Source organism: Kluyveromyces marxianus, chromosome 4 (assembly GCF_001417885.1).
Source record: "Kluyveromyces marxianus DMKU3-1042 DNA, complete genome, chromosome 4".
Lineage (NCBI taxonomy): Eukaryota > Fungi > Ascomycota > Saccharomycetes > Saccharomycetales > Saccharomycetaceae > Kluyveromyces > Kluyveromyces marxianus.
Window position 1 is genome coordinate 1,298,047 of NC_036028.1, and position 16,171 is coordinate 1,314,217.

At 42.0% G+C, this 16,171-nt stretch overlaps 9 protein-coding genes across 9 annotated transcripts; 6 read left to right on the forward strand and 3 right to left on the reverse strand.

Moving 5' to 3' along the window:
- Nucleotides 1-331: 331 nt before the first annotated feature.
- On the forward strand, nt 332-895 carry GUK1 (guanylate kinase; the record flags this gene model as incomplete). Its single annotated transcript, XM_022819896.1, has 1 exon — nt 332-895. One exon carries the CDS (start codon nt 332-334, stop codon nt 893-895), a length of 564 nt encoding a protein of 187 aa, XP_022676416.1.
- A 340-nt stretch (nt 896-1,235) lies between these two features.
- On the forward strand, nt 1,236-1,715 carry RCF1 (respiratory supercomplex assembly factor RCF1; the record flags this gene model as incomplete). The annotated part of the gene is made up of 1 exon (XM_022819897.1): nt 1,236-1,715. One exon carries the CDS (start codon nt 1,236-1,238, stop codon nt 1,713-1,715), a length of 480 nt encoding a protein of 159 aa, XP_022676417.1.
- Nucleotides 1,716-2,091: 376 nt separating this feature from the next.
- Nucleotides 2,092-4,638, forward strand: USA1 (Usa1p; the record flags this gene model as incomplete). The annotated part of the gene is made up of 1 exon (XM_022819898.1): nt 2,092-4,638. One exon carries the CDS (start codon nt 2,092-2,094, stop codon nt 4,636-4,638), a length of 2,547 nt encoding a protein of 848 aa, XP_022676418.1.
- Nucleotides 4,639-5,386: 748 nt separating this feature from the next.
- Nucleotides 5,387-5,980, forward strand: TSA2 (thioredoxin peroxidase TSA2; the record flags this gene model as incomplete). The annotated part of the gene is made up of 1 exon (XM_022819899.1): nt 5,387-5,980. The coding sequence occupies one exon, from the start codon at nt 5,387-5,389 to the stop codon at nt 5,978-5,980; it is 594 nt and encodes a 197-aa protein (XP_022676419.1).
- Nucleotides 5,981-6,323: 343 nt separating this feature from the next.
- On the reverse strand, nt 6,324-8,405 carry PPN1 (endopolyphosphatase; the record flags this gene model as incomplete). The annotated part of the gene is made up of 1 exon (XM_022819900.1): nt 6,324-8,405. The coding sequence occupies one exon, from the start codon at nt 8,403-8,405 to the stop codon at nt 6,324-6,326; it is 2,082 nt and encodes a 693-aa protein (XP_022676420.1).
- Nucleotides 8,406-9,835: 1,430 nt separating this feature from the next.
- YHP1 (Yhp1p) lies at nt 9,836-11,245 on the forward strand (the record flags this gene model as incomplete). Its single annotated transcript, XM_022819901.1, has 1 exon — nt 9,836-11,245. One exon carries the CDS (start codon nt 9,836-9,838, stop codon nt 11,243-11,245), a length of 1,410 nt encoding a protein of 469 aa, XP_022676421.1.
- Nucleotides 11,246-11,669: 424 nt separating this feature from the next.
- RPS18A (40S ribosomal protein uS13) lies at nt 11,670-12,574 on the reverse strand (the record flags this gene model as incomplete). Its single annotated transcript, XM_022819902.1, has 2 exons — nt 11,670-12,063; nt 12,528-12,574. The coding sequence occupies 2 exons, from the start codon at nt 12,572-12,574 to the stop codon at nt 11,670-11,672; spliced, it is 441 nt and encodes a 146-aa protein (XP_022676422.1).
- Nucleotides 12,575-13,327: 753 nt separating this feature from the next.
- YML6 (mitochondrial 54S ribosomal protein uL4m) lies at nt 13,328-14,122 on the reverse strand (the record flags this gene model as incomplete). Its single annotated transcript, XM_022819903.1, has 1 exon — nt 13,328-14,122. One exon carries the CDS (start codon nt 14,120-14,122, stop codon nt 13,328-13,330), a length of 795 nt encoding a protein of 264 aa, XP_022676423.1.
- A 617-nt stretch (nt 14,123-14,739) lies between these two features.
- On the forward strand, nt 14,740-16,092 carry UTP6 (snoRNA-binding rRNA-processing protein UTP6; the record flags this gene model as incomplete). The annotated part of the gene is made up of 1 exon (XM_022819904.1): nt 14,740-16,092. One exon carries the CDS (start codon nt 14,740-14,742, stop codon nt 16,090-16,092), a length of 1,353 nt encoding a protein of 450 aa, XP_022676424.1.
- Between the last annotated feature and the right edge of the window lie 79 nt (nt 16,093-16,171).

Sequence of the window (16,171 nt, forward strand, 5' to 3'; positions counted from 1 at the left end):
GCGACCGACCTTCCACCGTCCACCATCCACAACCAACCCCAACCAACCACTCACCACCCACCGGAGAGCTGGAATCCAGCATCGAGCCCTGCACGTCCCTGCTTTTTTATATGTGTGTGGTCTCTCTCTCTCTGGCGCATCGGAAAATACTGAAAAGTTTCACGTTTGACACATTACGCATTCGAAAACGTTTCGAATCAAGTGACGACAACATAGATGTGTATGGAAGAAGAGTAAGAAGAATACTGGTTTGATGGATGGCGTTGATATTTTTTGAATTGCGTGAGCGTAAGCGTAAGCATCGTCCCGACATTGTATGATTCTTGGAAGAATGAGCCGTCCTATTGTTATTTCTGGGCCTAGTGGAACTGGTAAGTCGACTTTATTGAAGAAGTTGTTCAGCGAGTTCCCAGACAAGTTTGGGTTCTCTGTTTCTTCGACGACCAGAAAGCCCAGGGAGGGCGAGGTTGACGGGAAGGACTACAACTTTGTTAGTGTGGACGAGTTCAAGTCGATGATCGAGGCCAACAAGTTCATCGAATGGGCTCAGTTCTCTGGGAATTACTACGGTACCACTGTCGAGTCTGTGAACAAGGTGACCAAGAGCGGGAAGACTTGTATTCTTGACATTGATATGCAGGGTGTGAAGTCAGTCAAGAAGACTGACTTGAACGCTAGATTCTTGTTTGTGGCTCCGCCATCTGTCGATGCTCTCAGAGAGAGATTGACCGGCAGAGGGACCGAGACTCCAGAGTCGCTAGAGAAGAGATTGAGTGCAGCTACTGCCGAGTTGGAATACGCCAAGACGGGTGCTCACGACTTGACCATTGTGAACGACGACCTGGAGAAGGCTTACGCCAAGATGAAGGAGTTCATCTTCGAGGAGGGAAACTGAATACCCTCAGTAGCCCACCAGGACTAGCCAGGACCAGCCAGGACCAGCCAGGACCCCCCAAAAAGTATATAAAATAGATTTTATATTTACACAGGCACATAGAGCAAATTAATAGCACACGCTGCGCTGGCCCGGGTTTATTACCTCTTCTATTTCTCTTATTTAAACCTTTCTTTATATATTTCACCGATAAAAGAGATAGAGTATATATGGCCCACATAGAAAAGAGAGGACCCGATAATCAAAGAGTTGACTAGGTAAGAGAATAAGAGAAGGAGGAAGGAACACAACCACTAAGCTAGTAGTAGTACCACCACCACCCCGCCAATCACCCACAAATATGTCCTACCTTCCATCGAGTTTTGATGCAGACCTAGAAGACGTCGACGAAATGCCCTTCTGGGACAAGATGGTGTTCCATTGCAAGCAACAGCCTCTTGTCCCACTTGGAACGCTCGCTACCACAGGTGCTGTCACGCTAGCAGTGCTTAACGTCAAGAACGGTAACAAACAAAAGGCCCAGATCTGGTTCCGTTGGCGTGTGGGCTTGCAAGCCTTCACCCTAGCTGCGCTAGTGGCAGGGTCATACTTGTACGGAAAGAACAGTAAGGAAAGAGCAACTCACGAGGAACAGATGAGAAAGAAGGCCAAGTTGAGAGAAGAACTATGGATCAAGGAGTTGGAAAGAAGAGATGAGGAAACGAAAATGAGAAAGCAAAGAGCCGAGCTCGCAAGACAAAAGGCTAAGGAAATGGAAGAGGAAACCACCAGATTACAGCAAGAGTTGAAAGAGCTTGAAGCAAAGCTGAAGAACAAATGAGAGAGAGAAAAATAGACAGACACACAACCAAAGTCTGCAACTCAGCCTCTTGTACATAACACTCACACACGCTCTTATTATATATATATATATCTACACACACACCTATATATTCTCTCTCCCCCTAGTTATAGCTTTTTAAACTAATGCAACGCCCAGATGTCTACTCCACACCCTAGAACTTTTATCAACACGTATTAATTCCATATTTCATCCTTATTTCAATATTAACGGATATATATATAAGGAAAGTCAAAGTTAAATCCTGACAATCAAGTGTAAGAAAGAGAACAAAATAGGTTTATTCAGAGGGGTTAAAAAACCGCATACTCGGCTGGATAGCATATAGGAATCATTGGAAACATTTTGCTACACCATGGAATACCTTGCTTCGAAGGCGTACCATTTCAGCGTGTGGTCTAGTGATCCGCAGTTGTTAACTGGAACGAATTTGACAATTAGGGCGCATGCTAAGTGTTCGGTGTTAAGGCTCAAGCAGTACATACACCACCTACTGGTGCAACAACAAGGGGTTGGGATCAAGTTTTCGGTGAACGATCTCACGCTTAGCTATAAGACCGGTGATTTGGATGGCGAATTGCAGTGCCAACAGATCGAGCCTAATTATCCAGGTGTAATACGACTAAGGTTGGAGAAAAGCAACAAAGCGGTTTCGTTACAGCCCACGTACTATAATCCGGATAGTTTCACGCGCACTATGGTCCAAAGCCAGTGCAATATACTCTCTGTGGAAAAGATATTCAAGGCTCGTTTGCAAGATGTGTCTTTGCACTCGACGATATCGCATTTGGCGAAGCTGACTATCGAGGAGTTGAACCAGTACGAACGCCAGAATGAGGACGAGCAAATGTGTTCTGTGAAAGAGCATACGCTGGAGGATGTTATTGCGCTTGATATCGCTGGGAGGTCGCACCCAATAAATCTTTCAGAAACTACAGAGGACTTGACTTTAAGCGATCTCTTGGGGATAGATTTTGTCCCAACGGCCAACGGGTACTGCTCGTTGCTCTGTAAGGTGAGACATTCGCAAATGGAGGAAGGTGTTACTATTGAGTTTGTATCTGAGGCTAAATTTACAATTCAACAAATGATTGTGAACAGCAAAACCACGGTGCTGGACGTCAAGAACTTTATTTGCTCTGTTTACGCTCATGCACTGCGGTTGCAACCAAGCGATATCAAGCTTATTTACAAGGGATGTATAATACACGAATTGAACGGCGCTTCAAACGAGCCGAACAAGATCCTGAAGTTTATCACGGAGCCAAACGGAGCCAAGTTGCACGTTCATATATCTCACGAATATTCGGAACCGGGTCCAGGGTTCTGGTCTGAGCTCTTGTTTGCACCGGATAGATTCGATTTCATGCCAACTAGAACGCAGAGTCAGGACAGCAGCAACAGCAACAGCAACAGCAACAGCAATGGTGATTCGGTTACAGCCGCTCTCTCGGGTTCACTCACTGGCTCGGCGCCTATGCGGGCCACGGACTCAACTGATACGTATTCTCAACGACACACCGCTCCTGTATCGTATTCTAATACACGTTCAGTTACACCTTCACCAACGCCAACCAGAACTGTCGATGCTATTCCAGAAACGCACCAACAGCCAGTACAAGTTGTAACCTCCGAGGGTTTACCTGTTTCCAGGTCATATGAGACATATGAACGTGTCACCGTTAATAATAAGGACTACATCGTTCCGCGGTCGCAGTTGGAAACACAATACTTTGAGTTGCAGATTGGTGATCGTATCATCAAGCTTTGCCCTGACGAGGTACATTTCCAAGGTGGCTACGTACAACTGACTGCGTCAGCTAGAGCTTCGATAGAAAATGCCATCGGCGAGCGTATTACGAACGGTGAGTATTTGGGGAATATTGCTGAGGATGAGGGCCTTTTGCCCGACACTCCTGCGACACCAAATAACGGGGGTGATCAACAAGAAGCAGACGGACAGAGGCGCAGAGGAGGTGTAGGGCGATTGCCTAACATGTTCAACTTCCTGCGTCGGATGAATATGGGTAGGTTTTTCAGACGGGAAACGCTTGTCCTGATAATCGAGATGATCACGGGGAGAAACGGTCTGCTAATGTCTTTGGGGTTCGGACTCTACCTTAGACTACCACTATGGGCGTTCTGTTTGCTAGTCACGGGACTCACCATAAGAAGCGTGTGGATCAAGTTTAAACTCAGCAAGAAGGTGAGAAAGCTCGTGGTAGGTTCAGCGGACAGCTTAACGACCCAGGAACAAGAGCAGATCAGGACGTTGATTAAGAGCGAAAAGTTCAACACCGCCTTTTTCATGTCGTTGGCACGCATGCGGACCATATTGCCCCTCTTATGCAGCCGCATGGACGCAAACCAGGACTTGGCAAACGAGTTGTTACACGAGGTGAAGCGCAACCCCAAGGTAAACCAACAGCTCGCAGAAAACGACCGCTTGGCGTCGCACAGCTCATACGTGTTGAAACAATTCTTACTGTCTCTGCCTTCGCAGGAAAGGGCCAAGCCGATCTTTTACGAATTGTTCCGCGACTTGCTCGAAAAGTGCGAGCCATTGCTCTCCCAGGAGATGCACACTCTAGAGCCCTGGGCCGCTGCCATGGTTCACGAAATGAGGAAGTACAACTGGCGCGTGAACAGATCCCACATGACCGCATCAGATTACATAAAACTATGGCTAGACATCTACGAGCCCTGGAACTTCTTTTCCAATACCCAGTTCATGCGCTACGCGGTCCCCGACCCACGCACAGACAATATCCTCGTCGGAATCGTAAAGAACTGTCTCTTGTTCGTGCTACTCTTCATCCCCTCCTTCGAGAGACAATTCGAGGAGATCATCGAGGAACGGCTTATTCAGCAATCCCAGGACGAGGACCTTATCGCGCTTTGAGGCTAGTGAGTGAGTGGCCTACGCCATGTATATCGGTATATAGCGCCTTTGGATTTCATACAGGCACGTGATACATATTTCAATTATTATTAATTTCGCCACTACCTCTAGACTCTCGCTCGACTCAAATAAGATAAGCAGTATTACAGCTAGTATAGCATAGTCTAGTCATGAATGCAATGGGAATAAATCAATTAATCATGGATCCCGCCCGGGCTTTAAAATCTCTCCCAGAAAGTACCGCGTGCTGTGTCAGCCCCGCAGCGGGCCCCAGACCCCGAATGTCTCGTCTCGTCTCGTCTCGCCCCGCCCCTAACTCCCACTTTAATAAGCACATGTCTGGGCTGGGCCCAGCCCAGACCAGGCCTGCCCCTCTAGCCTGGACCGGGATTTCCCTCACTACGCAGCAGCTAGCTCGCTCGCTTAGCGCCTGGAGTTCCAGAATCTTCCGAAATCCTGACTAAAAGACAAGAAAAGAGAGCCCGGGTAACACTAATCTATTTCGCAGCCCTTCGCTCTTCTGTTTGCAGCTAATTAATTAATTAGCCAATTTTTCATTGGGAAAAAATCCTGATTGTGCAGATGTTGAAAATATATATAAAGGGAGGCAACATATTTTGAACCAACATTAAGGATTTCTATTGCCACTGTAGTAAAACTAGTTTGATTGATTAGTTTAGACTTTGCAATTGCTTTCTAAAATACTCAATTACCACACCAGTAATCCCATAACTAACATCAATTAAAAATGGTTGCCCAAGTCCAAAAGCCAGCCCCAGAGTTCAAGAAGACCGCTGTCATTGACGGTGTTTTCGACGAAGTTTCCCTAGAAAAATACAAGGGTAAGTACGTTGTCTTGGCCTTCATTCCATTGGCCTTCACCTTCGTGTGCCCAACTGAAATCATTGCCTTCTCTGAAGCTGCCAAGAAGTTCGAAGAAATTGGTGCTCAAGTTTTGTTCGCTTCCACTGACTCCGAATACTCCTTGTTGGCATGGACCAACGTTGCTAGAAAGGACGGTGGTCTAGGTCCAGTCAACATTCCATTGATTGCTGACACCAACCACTCCTTGTCCAGAGACTACGGTGTCTTGATCGAAGAAGAAGGTATTGCCTTGAGAGGTTTGTTCTTGATCGATCCAAAGGGTATTGTGAGACACATCACCATCAACGACTTGCCAGTCGGTAGAAACGTTGAAGAAGCTTTGAGATTGGTCGAAGGTTTCCAATGGACCGACAAGAACGGTACCGTCTTGCCATGTAACTGGACTCCAGGTTCCGCTACCATCAAGCCAGACGTCGAAGCTTCTAAGGAATACTTCGCTGCCGCTAACAAGGAATAAGTTATTGGCTTAGCCTGAGCGCCTGTCCGGCTTGGGTTCTTTATCCCCTCTTTTTTTTTTCTTCCGATTTCATTTCACTTGCCAACACCAGCAGCGCTGTGTCAGCTCTTTTGATCAAGACAGAATAGAAAAAAACACAGACGCACATACATGTGGGCGCTGGTTAATTAGGCTTCCCTGATGTGACGATGCTTTTATGTACAAAGAAATTTCCACCCTCATACACATATAAAATATTACAGTACATATATGTGTATATATATAGTAAGTAAGTAAGGAAACAAATACTGACTTTTTTCTTTTAAATTGATAAGCTTACTATTACTTACTACTACTACTACTACTACTCCTCGTATCCGCTAGAACAGAATGCTCGTTCTAGGTATTTGTCCCAAACTTTGTCATCTAGCGCTAACATAGATGCTAATTTCATGTAATCTTTCACCAAGAGGGTCTTCATCGGATATGGCTTTTGATCAGAAGTATACTCGACTTGGTATTGGAATGCAATCGATGCAGCTTCGTCCTCGCTCTTCCCCTCAGCAACTAGTTTCCGATAATCTTTGTCAATCTGCTTCAAATCGGCATAGTATTGAACAAACCGTAGAGGGGAAAAGAGTTGGTTTTCGTACGATGGTCCAGGTTCGATGTCCTTTGGCTTCTTCCTAGGTATCGTCTTGTCGTCCTTCCACCAATCCTTCCGTCTCTTTTTGCCCTTCTTGCCCTTCTTGCCCTTCCTACCCTTTTTCTTCTTCTTGGCAATGCTTATGTCATCGTCATTTTCATCTTCTTCTTGTTCATGTTCTCTTTCCTCCTCCTCTTCTAGAGTTGGGCGTAACAATTCTGATTCGATCTTCTCCTCCAACTCTTCAAAAAAGGTATCCCATGGTTGGTACGAATGCACATGCACTTCTTGAGTTTGCAAAGCAGTGATATTGTATTCCCAAACTCTGAAACCAGGATTGAAGGTAGGGATGATGGACGTACCAACATGCACTAAACTGTACCTTTCAAACAAAGGATCCTTTCTGGAAACACGATCATACTTAGCAGCCACTTTGGAGTAATATTGATCGCGTACTCTGTTCATGTAACTAACCTTCTTCACAGGTTTGGCCCCTTCTATGGTTATCCGTCTTCCTGCAGATGCATCCTCAACAAAATCACGTGCCTCGAACTCCAATGCCGAATAATCTTCAGCAAGGTTGTCCCATGCTTTTTTACCATCTATTGGGATGAAATGGTCCATGTTCATATGTCCGTATACACCGCCAATAATAATGTCGTTATACTCATGCAACCATAGTGCTAACTTGTCTGAGCATGAAGAATCTGCATTCTTTGCGATTGGTGGGACATGTCCACTGAGCCATACTTTCATGCCTCTGCTCCTTAGCTCTTGTAGAGTGTAGCCCAACCATAGGAGCAGTTTATAGCCCGGTTGATTCTTGGAACTGCAGTTATCCACCAATGGGTTACCTTTAAACAGGTACAAGGTGTTCAAAGATATGACAGCTAATTGGCCTGGAATAACTTCGACGAAAAATGAAGTGTATCTATCAAAGGTATTTTGCTGTTCTTGTGGGATAAAGTTTCTCCATATATCGAACAACTCTCTTGTCTGCAATGTGGGACCGGTGGAAAACATATTGTGTGGGAACACATCGTTGTTTCCCAACGAGGGTATTATCTTTACTGTAAACTCCCTAGGATCCTGAGAACTAGGGTCCCTAAACTTCTTAGAAAAAAGTTCACTAACATGTCTGTTCATGTCAAAAATCTGCTGCTCTGTTCTAGGAATCATACGGTCGTTGTCGTGTCTCACGTTGTCACCTGTCCAAATGATAAAGTCAATTTCATCTTTAAGGTTGTCCTCAATCCATTTCAACGTATAGTCCATGAGAGCTGGAGGAGCATCACAGCCCATCATTGCGTTACCAAATCGAGCCGCTCTATCCTTATCGTCTTGGGGTTTCCCTCTATGACACGTTTTACGGGTGGAGCTTCCTTCCTTGTAGTAGAGATCCGGATGCATATCCGTAATGTGTAAGAATCTTCCCTTCAAATGACGGGCTCTCTTACCGCTTAAGTCTGTGATTTTAACCGGTTGATTTGGACTGAGGTTCAACATTGACAGTATATCAGCAGAAGAAACATTCCTATCGTCACTCAATGACGTTGTAAACCCGCGTACTTCCCCATTGAGCTCCTCTAATGGACGAGTTAAATTCTCTCGGCGAAAGAAGTAAAAATAAGTCACAATGGTTCCAAGCAACAGCACAACATGGATAACTTGCTTCCATACCCTGAAATAGGAACCCTCACGCTCCTGAGGCCCTTGGGGTTTCCCCCCTACTTCCAGCCTATCTGGCTTCTCCTCCTTTTCCCTTAACCGAGGTTCGTCCATAGATATACTACCATGCATACGCTTTTCCTCTAAAAAAAAACGAAGCCCTAACTATAAGCTATACTGGCGACCGTGAACTGTTCAAATCCTTCTCAACTATCCAACGTTCTTTTCCAGTTCCTAACGAATGACCTCGAACCCTGCCTTCAACCTTTACTCTCCCTAGGCACTTGTCTTTTCAATCTAACTAATTTTTGGCTATTCAGTTGAATATTGCCATTTCATACATAATTCACCTTCAATTGTAAAACCAATATTAATGTCCATCAATCAATCAATCATGTCATGTCCATGCGTGCTCAGGTAATAAAGTTGACAGAAGAAAAAAAAAAGGTTCGGTACTGCGGGTAACAACACAAAATAAAATCTGGCACACACAAACACAAATCCAGAGGTTACCCGGAAAACGCGACTCCAGGGCGATCTGCCAAGTCCCCTGCCTCTTTCTCTCTCTCTCTGCCATTCCCCAACTATAGACCAACAGACCCCTGTTTCAATTTTTTTTTTTTTTGTTTGCTTATGTGGATGTGATCTGAAGTGAACTAAAATGAACCAAAGTGAATCAGGGCGGAATGCCAATAACATATCTGTTTAGAGCGTGTTAAGCACCTATTGCCGCAAGAACCTTTTTGTTTTTCCCTCCGGGAGCGCATAAAAATTCGCGTCTGACTGGAAACGCCAAACATACAGGAATTCCACTGTTGACCACCCATCCCCCCAACAAAGGCTTTTTTTTTTATTTACATAATTTTCTTCCTTGCACAGTGTCTTCAGAGAATAATCACTGAAAATGAAGTTCGCGTCTTTGCATATTCTGGATATGTAAAACTGAAAAAAATAAAACAAAAAAAATGCACGTCTACGCAACGAAAATAGTTGATGGATTCGACAAAAATGTCAACAAAGATACAGGCACACGCAGAGATTTTACGTAATGCGGTCGCGTATTTTTCTATTTTGTTTCTTGTTTATGCAATGTAAGTGATGTTTAGATTTGGCGGAGCTGCGTTTTGGCAGTATGCCAAAAATGTGTTCTAGCGTTCAATATCCTGATTCGGAGTGGTGATGGACCGCAGTTCCATCGCAGGTCGGTTTGAGTAATAGAAGTGAAGGAATCTTGTTAGTTGGCGGATTCTTGCGGTTCGCTAGTCTTTCTAAGTGTATTGCCCAAAATGGTTGGGTTCATAATTGCAGCGAACAGTATTTAGTATCCTTTTGTAAATTTAATTGACGTTTCAAGCAACGGTGAGAGTCGTCGTTGGCGTCGTGCCCGATATGTGTGTTTGTATATATAAAGAGATAGTTATATTCACTGCGACTAGTGATCTACGCTTTGATGTGCTGATTGGGCATACGCTAGAAGGTATTGAGTGAGTGATTCAATCTATAACTTGAAGACTTCCTTGTCTATTAACACAATCACACACACACATACATACCACCAGGACATGTCGAAGCCTATGCTGCCTTCCTTTTCTACTATTATAGATGCTGCGAGTTCCGCTACTTCCTCCCCGTTGCCTAGGCCTGCTAGCATGAGTTTCAGATTGGACATCCAAGGAAACATCAAGCTGCCTCCGCTGAGCAGCAACGAGCCTCAGACGCCCGTGTTGAGGACCAACCTGCTTTCCATCACCCCAACCACTAGCATGCTTAGAATGGGCAATGTGTCTATTTCTGGCAGCAGCAACATTCACAGCGAGAGCAACTTTAGAAGTTGTGACGTAAGTCACGTGACAGGTTCGGAACCTGTTATTGCATCGGCTCCCCTATTGCAGCAACAACAGCAACAGCAGCAGCAGCTCCACCCCATCTCAAGAACCTCAAACACAACACCAAGTGCCGGAGCAAGCCTCAGTCTAAACCTCAAGCTGGCAGAAACCAGCTCACTTCACCATACACCCTCAAAAAAACCTAGGGCAAATAAGAGATCTAGCAGTGCAAACACCAGCCTGATACTGGCAGACCCTGAACCAGTCGAAAACTCCTCGGTGTCGGGGAAAAAGAAGTCTACCAAGACAAAGTCCTTTGCATTCATCACTCACTCTCAAGAAACTTTCCCTTCTAATGAACCATCCATAGATAACGCTCAGCTGGCGAGACGTAAGAGAAGAAGAACTTCCAAGAACGAGTCTGAAACCTTGAAAAGAGAATTTGAGGTGAACCCAGCTCCTTCCAAGGAGAGAAGAGCTGAATTGGCTGCAATCTGCAATATGAGCGAGAAGGCTATTCAAGTCTGGTTCCAGAATAGAAGACAGAACTTCAGGAAGAAACTAAGAACTGATTCAAAACAACTAAATTCTCCCCTCACGGATTCTGAGGGTAGCAAAAGTAATTGTTCAACTAGCCCAACTGTCGATAAACCACAACACAGCATTTCTACTGAGTCTATTACGCTTGTCAATGACGACAAAACAGATGATTCTTTTTCTAGCGCGCCAAAACAATCGGACACGGAAAATACGCCCTCAATGACGGTGACTTCCAATAGGCGTAACAGTGCGAATGCAACTATCGTCACACCGGTAGATGAACAGAAATTCCAAAAGAAATTAAAGCTTGATGTTCCAAGATACACCACTGCTACTACTTTAACAGAAAAAGAGTCGTCACCTTCAGAAAAGGGAAAAGTTTTGACATTCAGATTGAAACAGGATAACGAGTTAGCTCGTGTGTATACCAGTCCTAACAACAGGGTCAATAAACTAATAAATGGCAGTGCTATTCAGAGTATGCATTCTACTCCAATTAAAGGAAATACCGAGAATAATAAAATCAACGAGTCCATAGCCAGTGGGAAACTGAACTTCAATTCTAACAGAGGCATACTAAAGGAATTAAATGTCAACGCAGTTTGATTCTTTTTTCAGTCATCCTCAAAAGATTAATTGTAACAATACATAGACTTTTACATACCCAACATTTCACCATATCTATTTAGGAAACTATTAATAATGACATGACTTTTATACTTACGCATTTTTTTACTAGTGTTATTATGCGCACCGATATTATATATAGTAAATCAGGTTTACAGATCTTACCATGTATGCTGGAAACGAGAAAAGTCATTCCGCAAAACGCATATATGAAGTTGCAAGTTCTATTAATACTAAACGTATAGTTTTTTGATAGTTATACAAGAGATAATATAATGATAAAAAATTCTAAATTATAAGTTAACGATCATGTTTTGAAGCAGTAGAGAACCTGAACAATGTTGCAAGCATTCTATTGCCACCGATAACTATTTCCAAAATAGAGAACCACTCATTCTCTTGTTTAAGCTCTTCTTCTACCAGTGGTCTTGGTGTGTTGACCTCTGACTCTCAAACCCCAGAAGTGTCTAATACCACGGTGAGATCTGATCTTCTTTAATCTTTCCAAGTCATCTCTCAACTTGGATTCCAAGTTGTTAGCCAAGGAGTGGTAGTCCTTACCATCGTTGACATCCTTTTGTCTGTTCAAGAACCAGGTTGGGATCTTGTAGTGAGTTGGGTTTTGCATGATTTGGACAATTCTTTCCAATTCTTCTTGGGTCAATTCACCAGCTCTCTTGTGCAAATCAACATCAGCCTTCTTACAAACCAAGTTGGCGTATCTACGACCGACACCTCTGATGGTGGTCAAAGCGTAGACAACCTTGATGTTACCATCAACGTTGGTGTTCAACAAACTGTTAAAATATTCAACGAATTAAAATTGTTAGTAAAATTGAATGGATTGTTAACATGGGATACGATACAAAGTGTGTGAATATCAAATATTTCTTTATCGAGACTTTTCAACTGCTTTCAGCTTTACAATATTAACTCCAAATTCTGTGATTATTAGCCCAAATATTAACTAGAAAAGTGAGGAGTTCAGTAACCGCTTTTTAAACGTCCTTTCGTTGCAACAGAATACATTATACTTTTTTCATTATATTCTTCTTTTCAAAACCATACGTGCTACTTTACTATAAGTCATTAATATATCATCCTTGCACAATAAATCACACTCTATTCACGTAGCGTATTATCATTCATCATGAAGTTCTATTGCCTCAATCGTTTGTCGATATCACACTCTCTTTCATTTGATTTCATTTGGTTGTTTTCGTTTCCCATCATCTAAGTCGTTTTCTATAATTAAACATACCGCAAAATATGTTGGAAGGAACCTTGTTCTTGAACAACTAGAGACATCTTTGCTTCTTACTCGTTCTGTTTCGAATCCTATGCTCTAAACACACTAGTGAATATAACGTACTACTACTATTACTACTATTCTCTGTTTAAACAACTTTTCTTCAAATTATGAATTAACCACTAATTGCAAAATTCAAAGGTTCACGGCACAAACTACCAGTCCGGTGAAGCTGCTACCCAAGGATGGAATGGTACAGCACCAACGTTGATTGGAACCAGGTCTCTGCCTAGCATTCCCATCTCTGCCCAGGAGATTATGGATAGGAAGAGGTACCTCTAGCGGGGGCCTCTAGCCTCCAGGAAGTGTTTGAGATTCGTAGGCAGAAACCTCCCAGAACGTCGCTACAGGTCTACGATACCATGGGTAGACTATTGAGGGCAGTCTCATCGAACCCATGCCCAATGCGTTGAGGAGGGGGGGTTAATTTTTAAATATTGACCACGCCTCACGAATACTGTTTTTGGAAAAAATAAACATGTCTTAGGAAAATAAAATATTACAAATTTCAATACTAATTAATAGTTAAAATGTACGGATGTAACACAGTCCCAACAAAAGACCAAGTATTGTGTCTAACATACAATCATCGCGCATTAGCGTCAAAACCATATAAGTAAGGGTACAAGTATACATATTTCTCTTCTGCTGGATATTATATGGGGACGAGCCTGTTTGTTTCTACACAATGTAATGTGAAATAAAGTTGTTATTGTTATATATATACAGGAGAGATTTTACGTATGTATAGATTAAATGTTGTTACTAATGGCCAAGAACTCCAAAGCTTCAAGTTCAATGAAGATTCTTTGGGCTTTAAGAATATCATTTACGTTAACGAATTCTTTTTGGACAATGTTCACCTTATCTTTGAACTTTTCACTGAATTCGAAAAGTCCAACTCTTGGTTCATTTATAACGAACAAAAGCTTCTTACCGTTTAGGTTGTGATATTCCAAAAACTTCTCGAATACGATCTCTCCATCCTGGGAGTCTTGGCTTGTGGGTAGAACCTCCAGATCATTCAAATCTAGTGCATTAGTAGGAGAGACGCTGTCTCCTGAACCAACGACAAAGACATTACCGTTTCTGTATTGATAACTTAGAGCGTTATTGAATGCTAGAGAATAAATCTTTTTAGGTAAATCAGTAGTATAATCGTTTGGAGCGGTTCTAGCCAAAGATCTACCACCATTGTGTCTTATAGGGGAGTTTGCATCACCAGCTCTGGCCATACCAGAACCTTTTTGAGGAAGGATCTTTCTTCTCGAGTAGCCTACGTCGCTTCTACCAGGTGGATTAGATGCACCCACACGTTTGTTATCGTTTTCGTACACAACAGCGCGCCATATCAAATCCCTTCTCAATGGTGCATCTAAAACGGAAGTTGGAACTGGGGCAAATGTCAATGGTTCCAATGATGGGAATGCACGAACAGTTGCTAGTGTATATTTTGGTGGTGGACATGCATTAGGAAGTGGTCGTTGACTCTTTGATAAGAAGCGGACATTTTTGCATAAGCTGGAAGCCTGCTTTGTCGCGAACATAATTGATTCAGAAGTCTTCACCTGCTGTTGATGCTAGATGGTTGCTAACAAATATATGGAAACGCTTCGCAAACTGGTGCTGTACACATATATCTAGCCTCTCTGTTCCTGCTGGAATATATATTAATCCAATATACTTTCATAATCTTAACAGTAACAATTTGTTAGAAAATTTGTCTACATTAACATGTCCGGGTAATAAACCATTAAGCTTACCTATTTTAATCTCAAAGTGTCAGTATTGATTCTATATATATGTATATATATGTAATTCCGTAGGGACCTCATATCATTTTTAGCAATATTATGATATTGAACATGAAGTAAGGTATTAATCAAAATCTTCAAATATCAATGACCTATCAACTTTCCTTTACTCCTGTGACTTCATACAACAGAAGTATGATTAGTAGTTCGGGTTATTTATCAAGTTCACCTGAGGAAAAAAGAAATAATTTGTCAACATAAAAATTTAAAATACCTAGAAGCTCATCGCTCATCTCATATTATTCAAAACTACTATAAGGCCTGTCAACGTTTAAACTACATCGACAGGAAAACTAGGGGCTTTTTTTTGACCACGCTTATCATAATAACGCTAAGTCTTATAAGCAATAATGTCATCACGGACACGGTATTATTTGGAACAGTGTATTCCAGAAGTTGATGATTTGGTTCAAAAGAACCTCTTTACCAAGAATGAAGTTAATAAAATCATGAGAAAACGAACAGATTTCGAACATAGACTTAGCTCCAGAGGTTCCAGTATAAGTGACTACATCAGATATATTGAATATGAAAAGAATGTCAACGCGCTAAGATTGAAACGAGTAAAACGTATTCTACAATCTAATAAGTCAAACAGTATCTCAGATTATACCATTCAACAAAGGATCTTGTACATTTTTCAAAGAGGTTGTAACAAATTCCCAAAAGAATTGAAATTCTGGTCTTTATATCTAAATCATTTGAAATCTAAGGGTACAAACGCATCCTATAAGAAAATCCAAAATGTTTACAATCAATTGCTCAAGTTACATCCAACTAATGTAGACGTATGGATATCTTGTGCAAAGTACGAGTACGAAGTTCACGCGAACTTCAAGAGCTGTAGAAATGTGTTCCAAAATGGTCTAAGGTTCAACCCCGACGTACCAAAACTCTGGTATGAATACATTAAATTTGAGTTGAACTTTGTTACTAAGTTGTTGAATCGTAGAAAGGTCATGAACCTAATTAACGAAAGAGAACAAGAACTAGATATGCTAAAACAGCAAGAGGAAGCAAGAAATTTGAACTCAGCAGAAACAGAAGGTGAAGATACATACTATGATCAAGACGGTATCCAATTACCAAGTACAGGTGACAAAATGAAGGATAAGTTGAACGAATTGCCAGAAGCTGACCTTAATATGTTGGGATCAGAGGACACGAACCCAGCTTTACGTGGTGATGTAGCTTTAGCAATCTTCGATGTTGCTATGAAGAACCTAGGAACATCCTTTATTAAAAAACACCAGGGTTATTATTCTATCACCAACTCTCAAGTAGACCAAGAGTTGAGCAGAAATGTTTTGGAGTATTTATATGACAGGTGTATCGAATACATCCAGTTATTTTCAGAGTTTCAAGATCTGAAGAGAGAGTACTTACTAAACCATATAATACAATGGTTAAAGAAGGAACATTACAATGTGTCAATCGAAAAAGACTTACCAGAACACTACGTTGAACTACTACTTTACGATATCACTCTCAATATCAGGTTTATGCCTGCAGATAATTTGGACATTGACAATTTACAAATATCTTTCAAAAAGTTCATTGCGTACAAAACAAAGCTCGATGACGTTCACGCGCAAAAGTTAACAACTCTATACGCAGACTACTTGACCCAGAACTATCTTGCAAACATCGACAAATCTGATCCAAAATACACTATTTTGAATGCTATCATCAAGAAATTATAAGGATATAGTACATTTATATAGAAAATATATATATAAATGTTAACTAACGAGCAGGTTGAAGTGAATCATTTGCATTTAA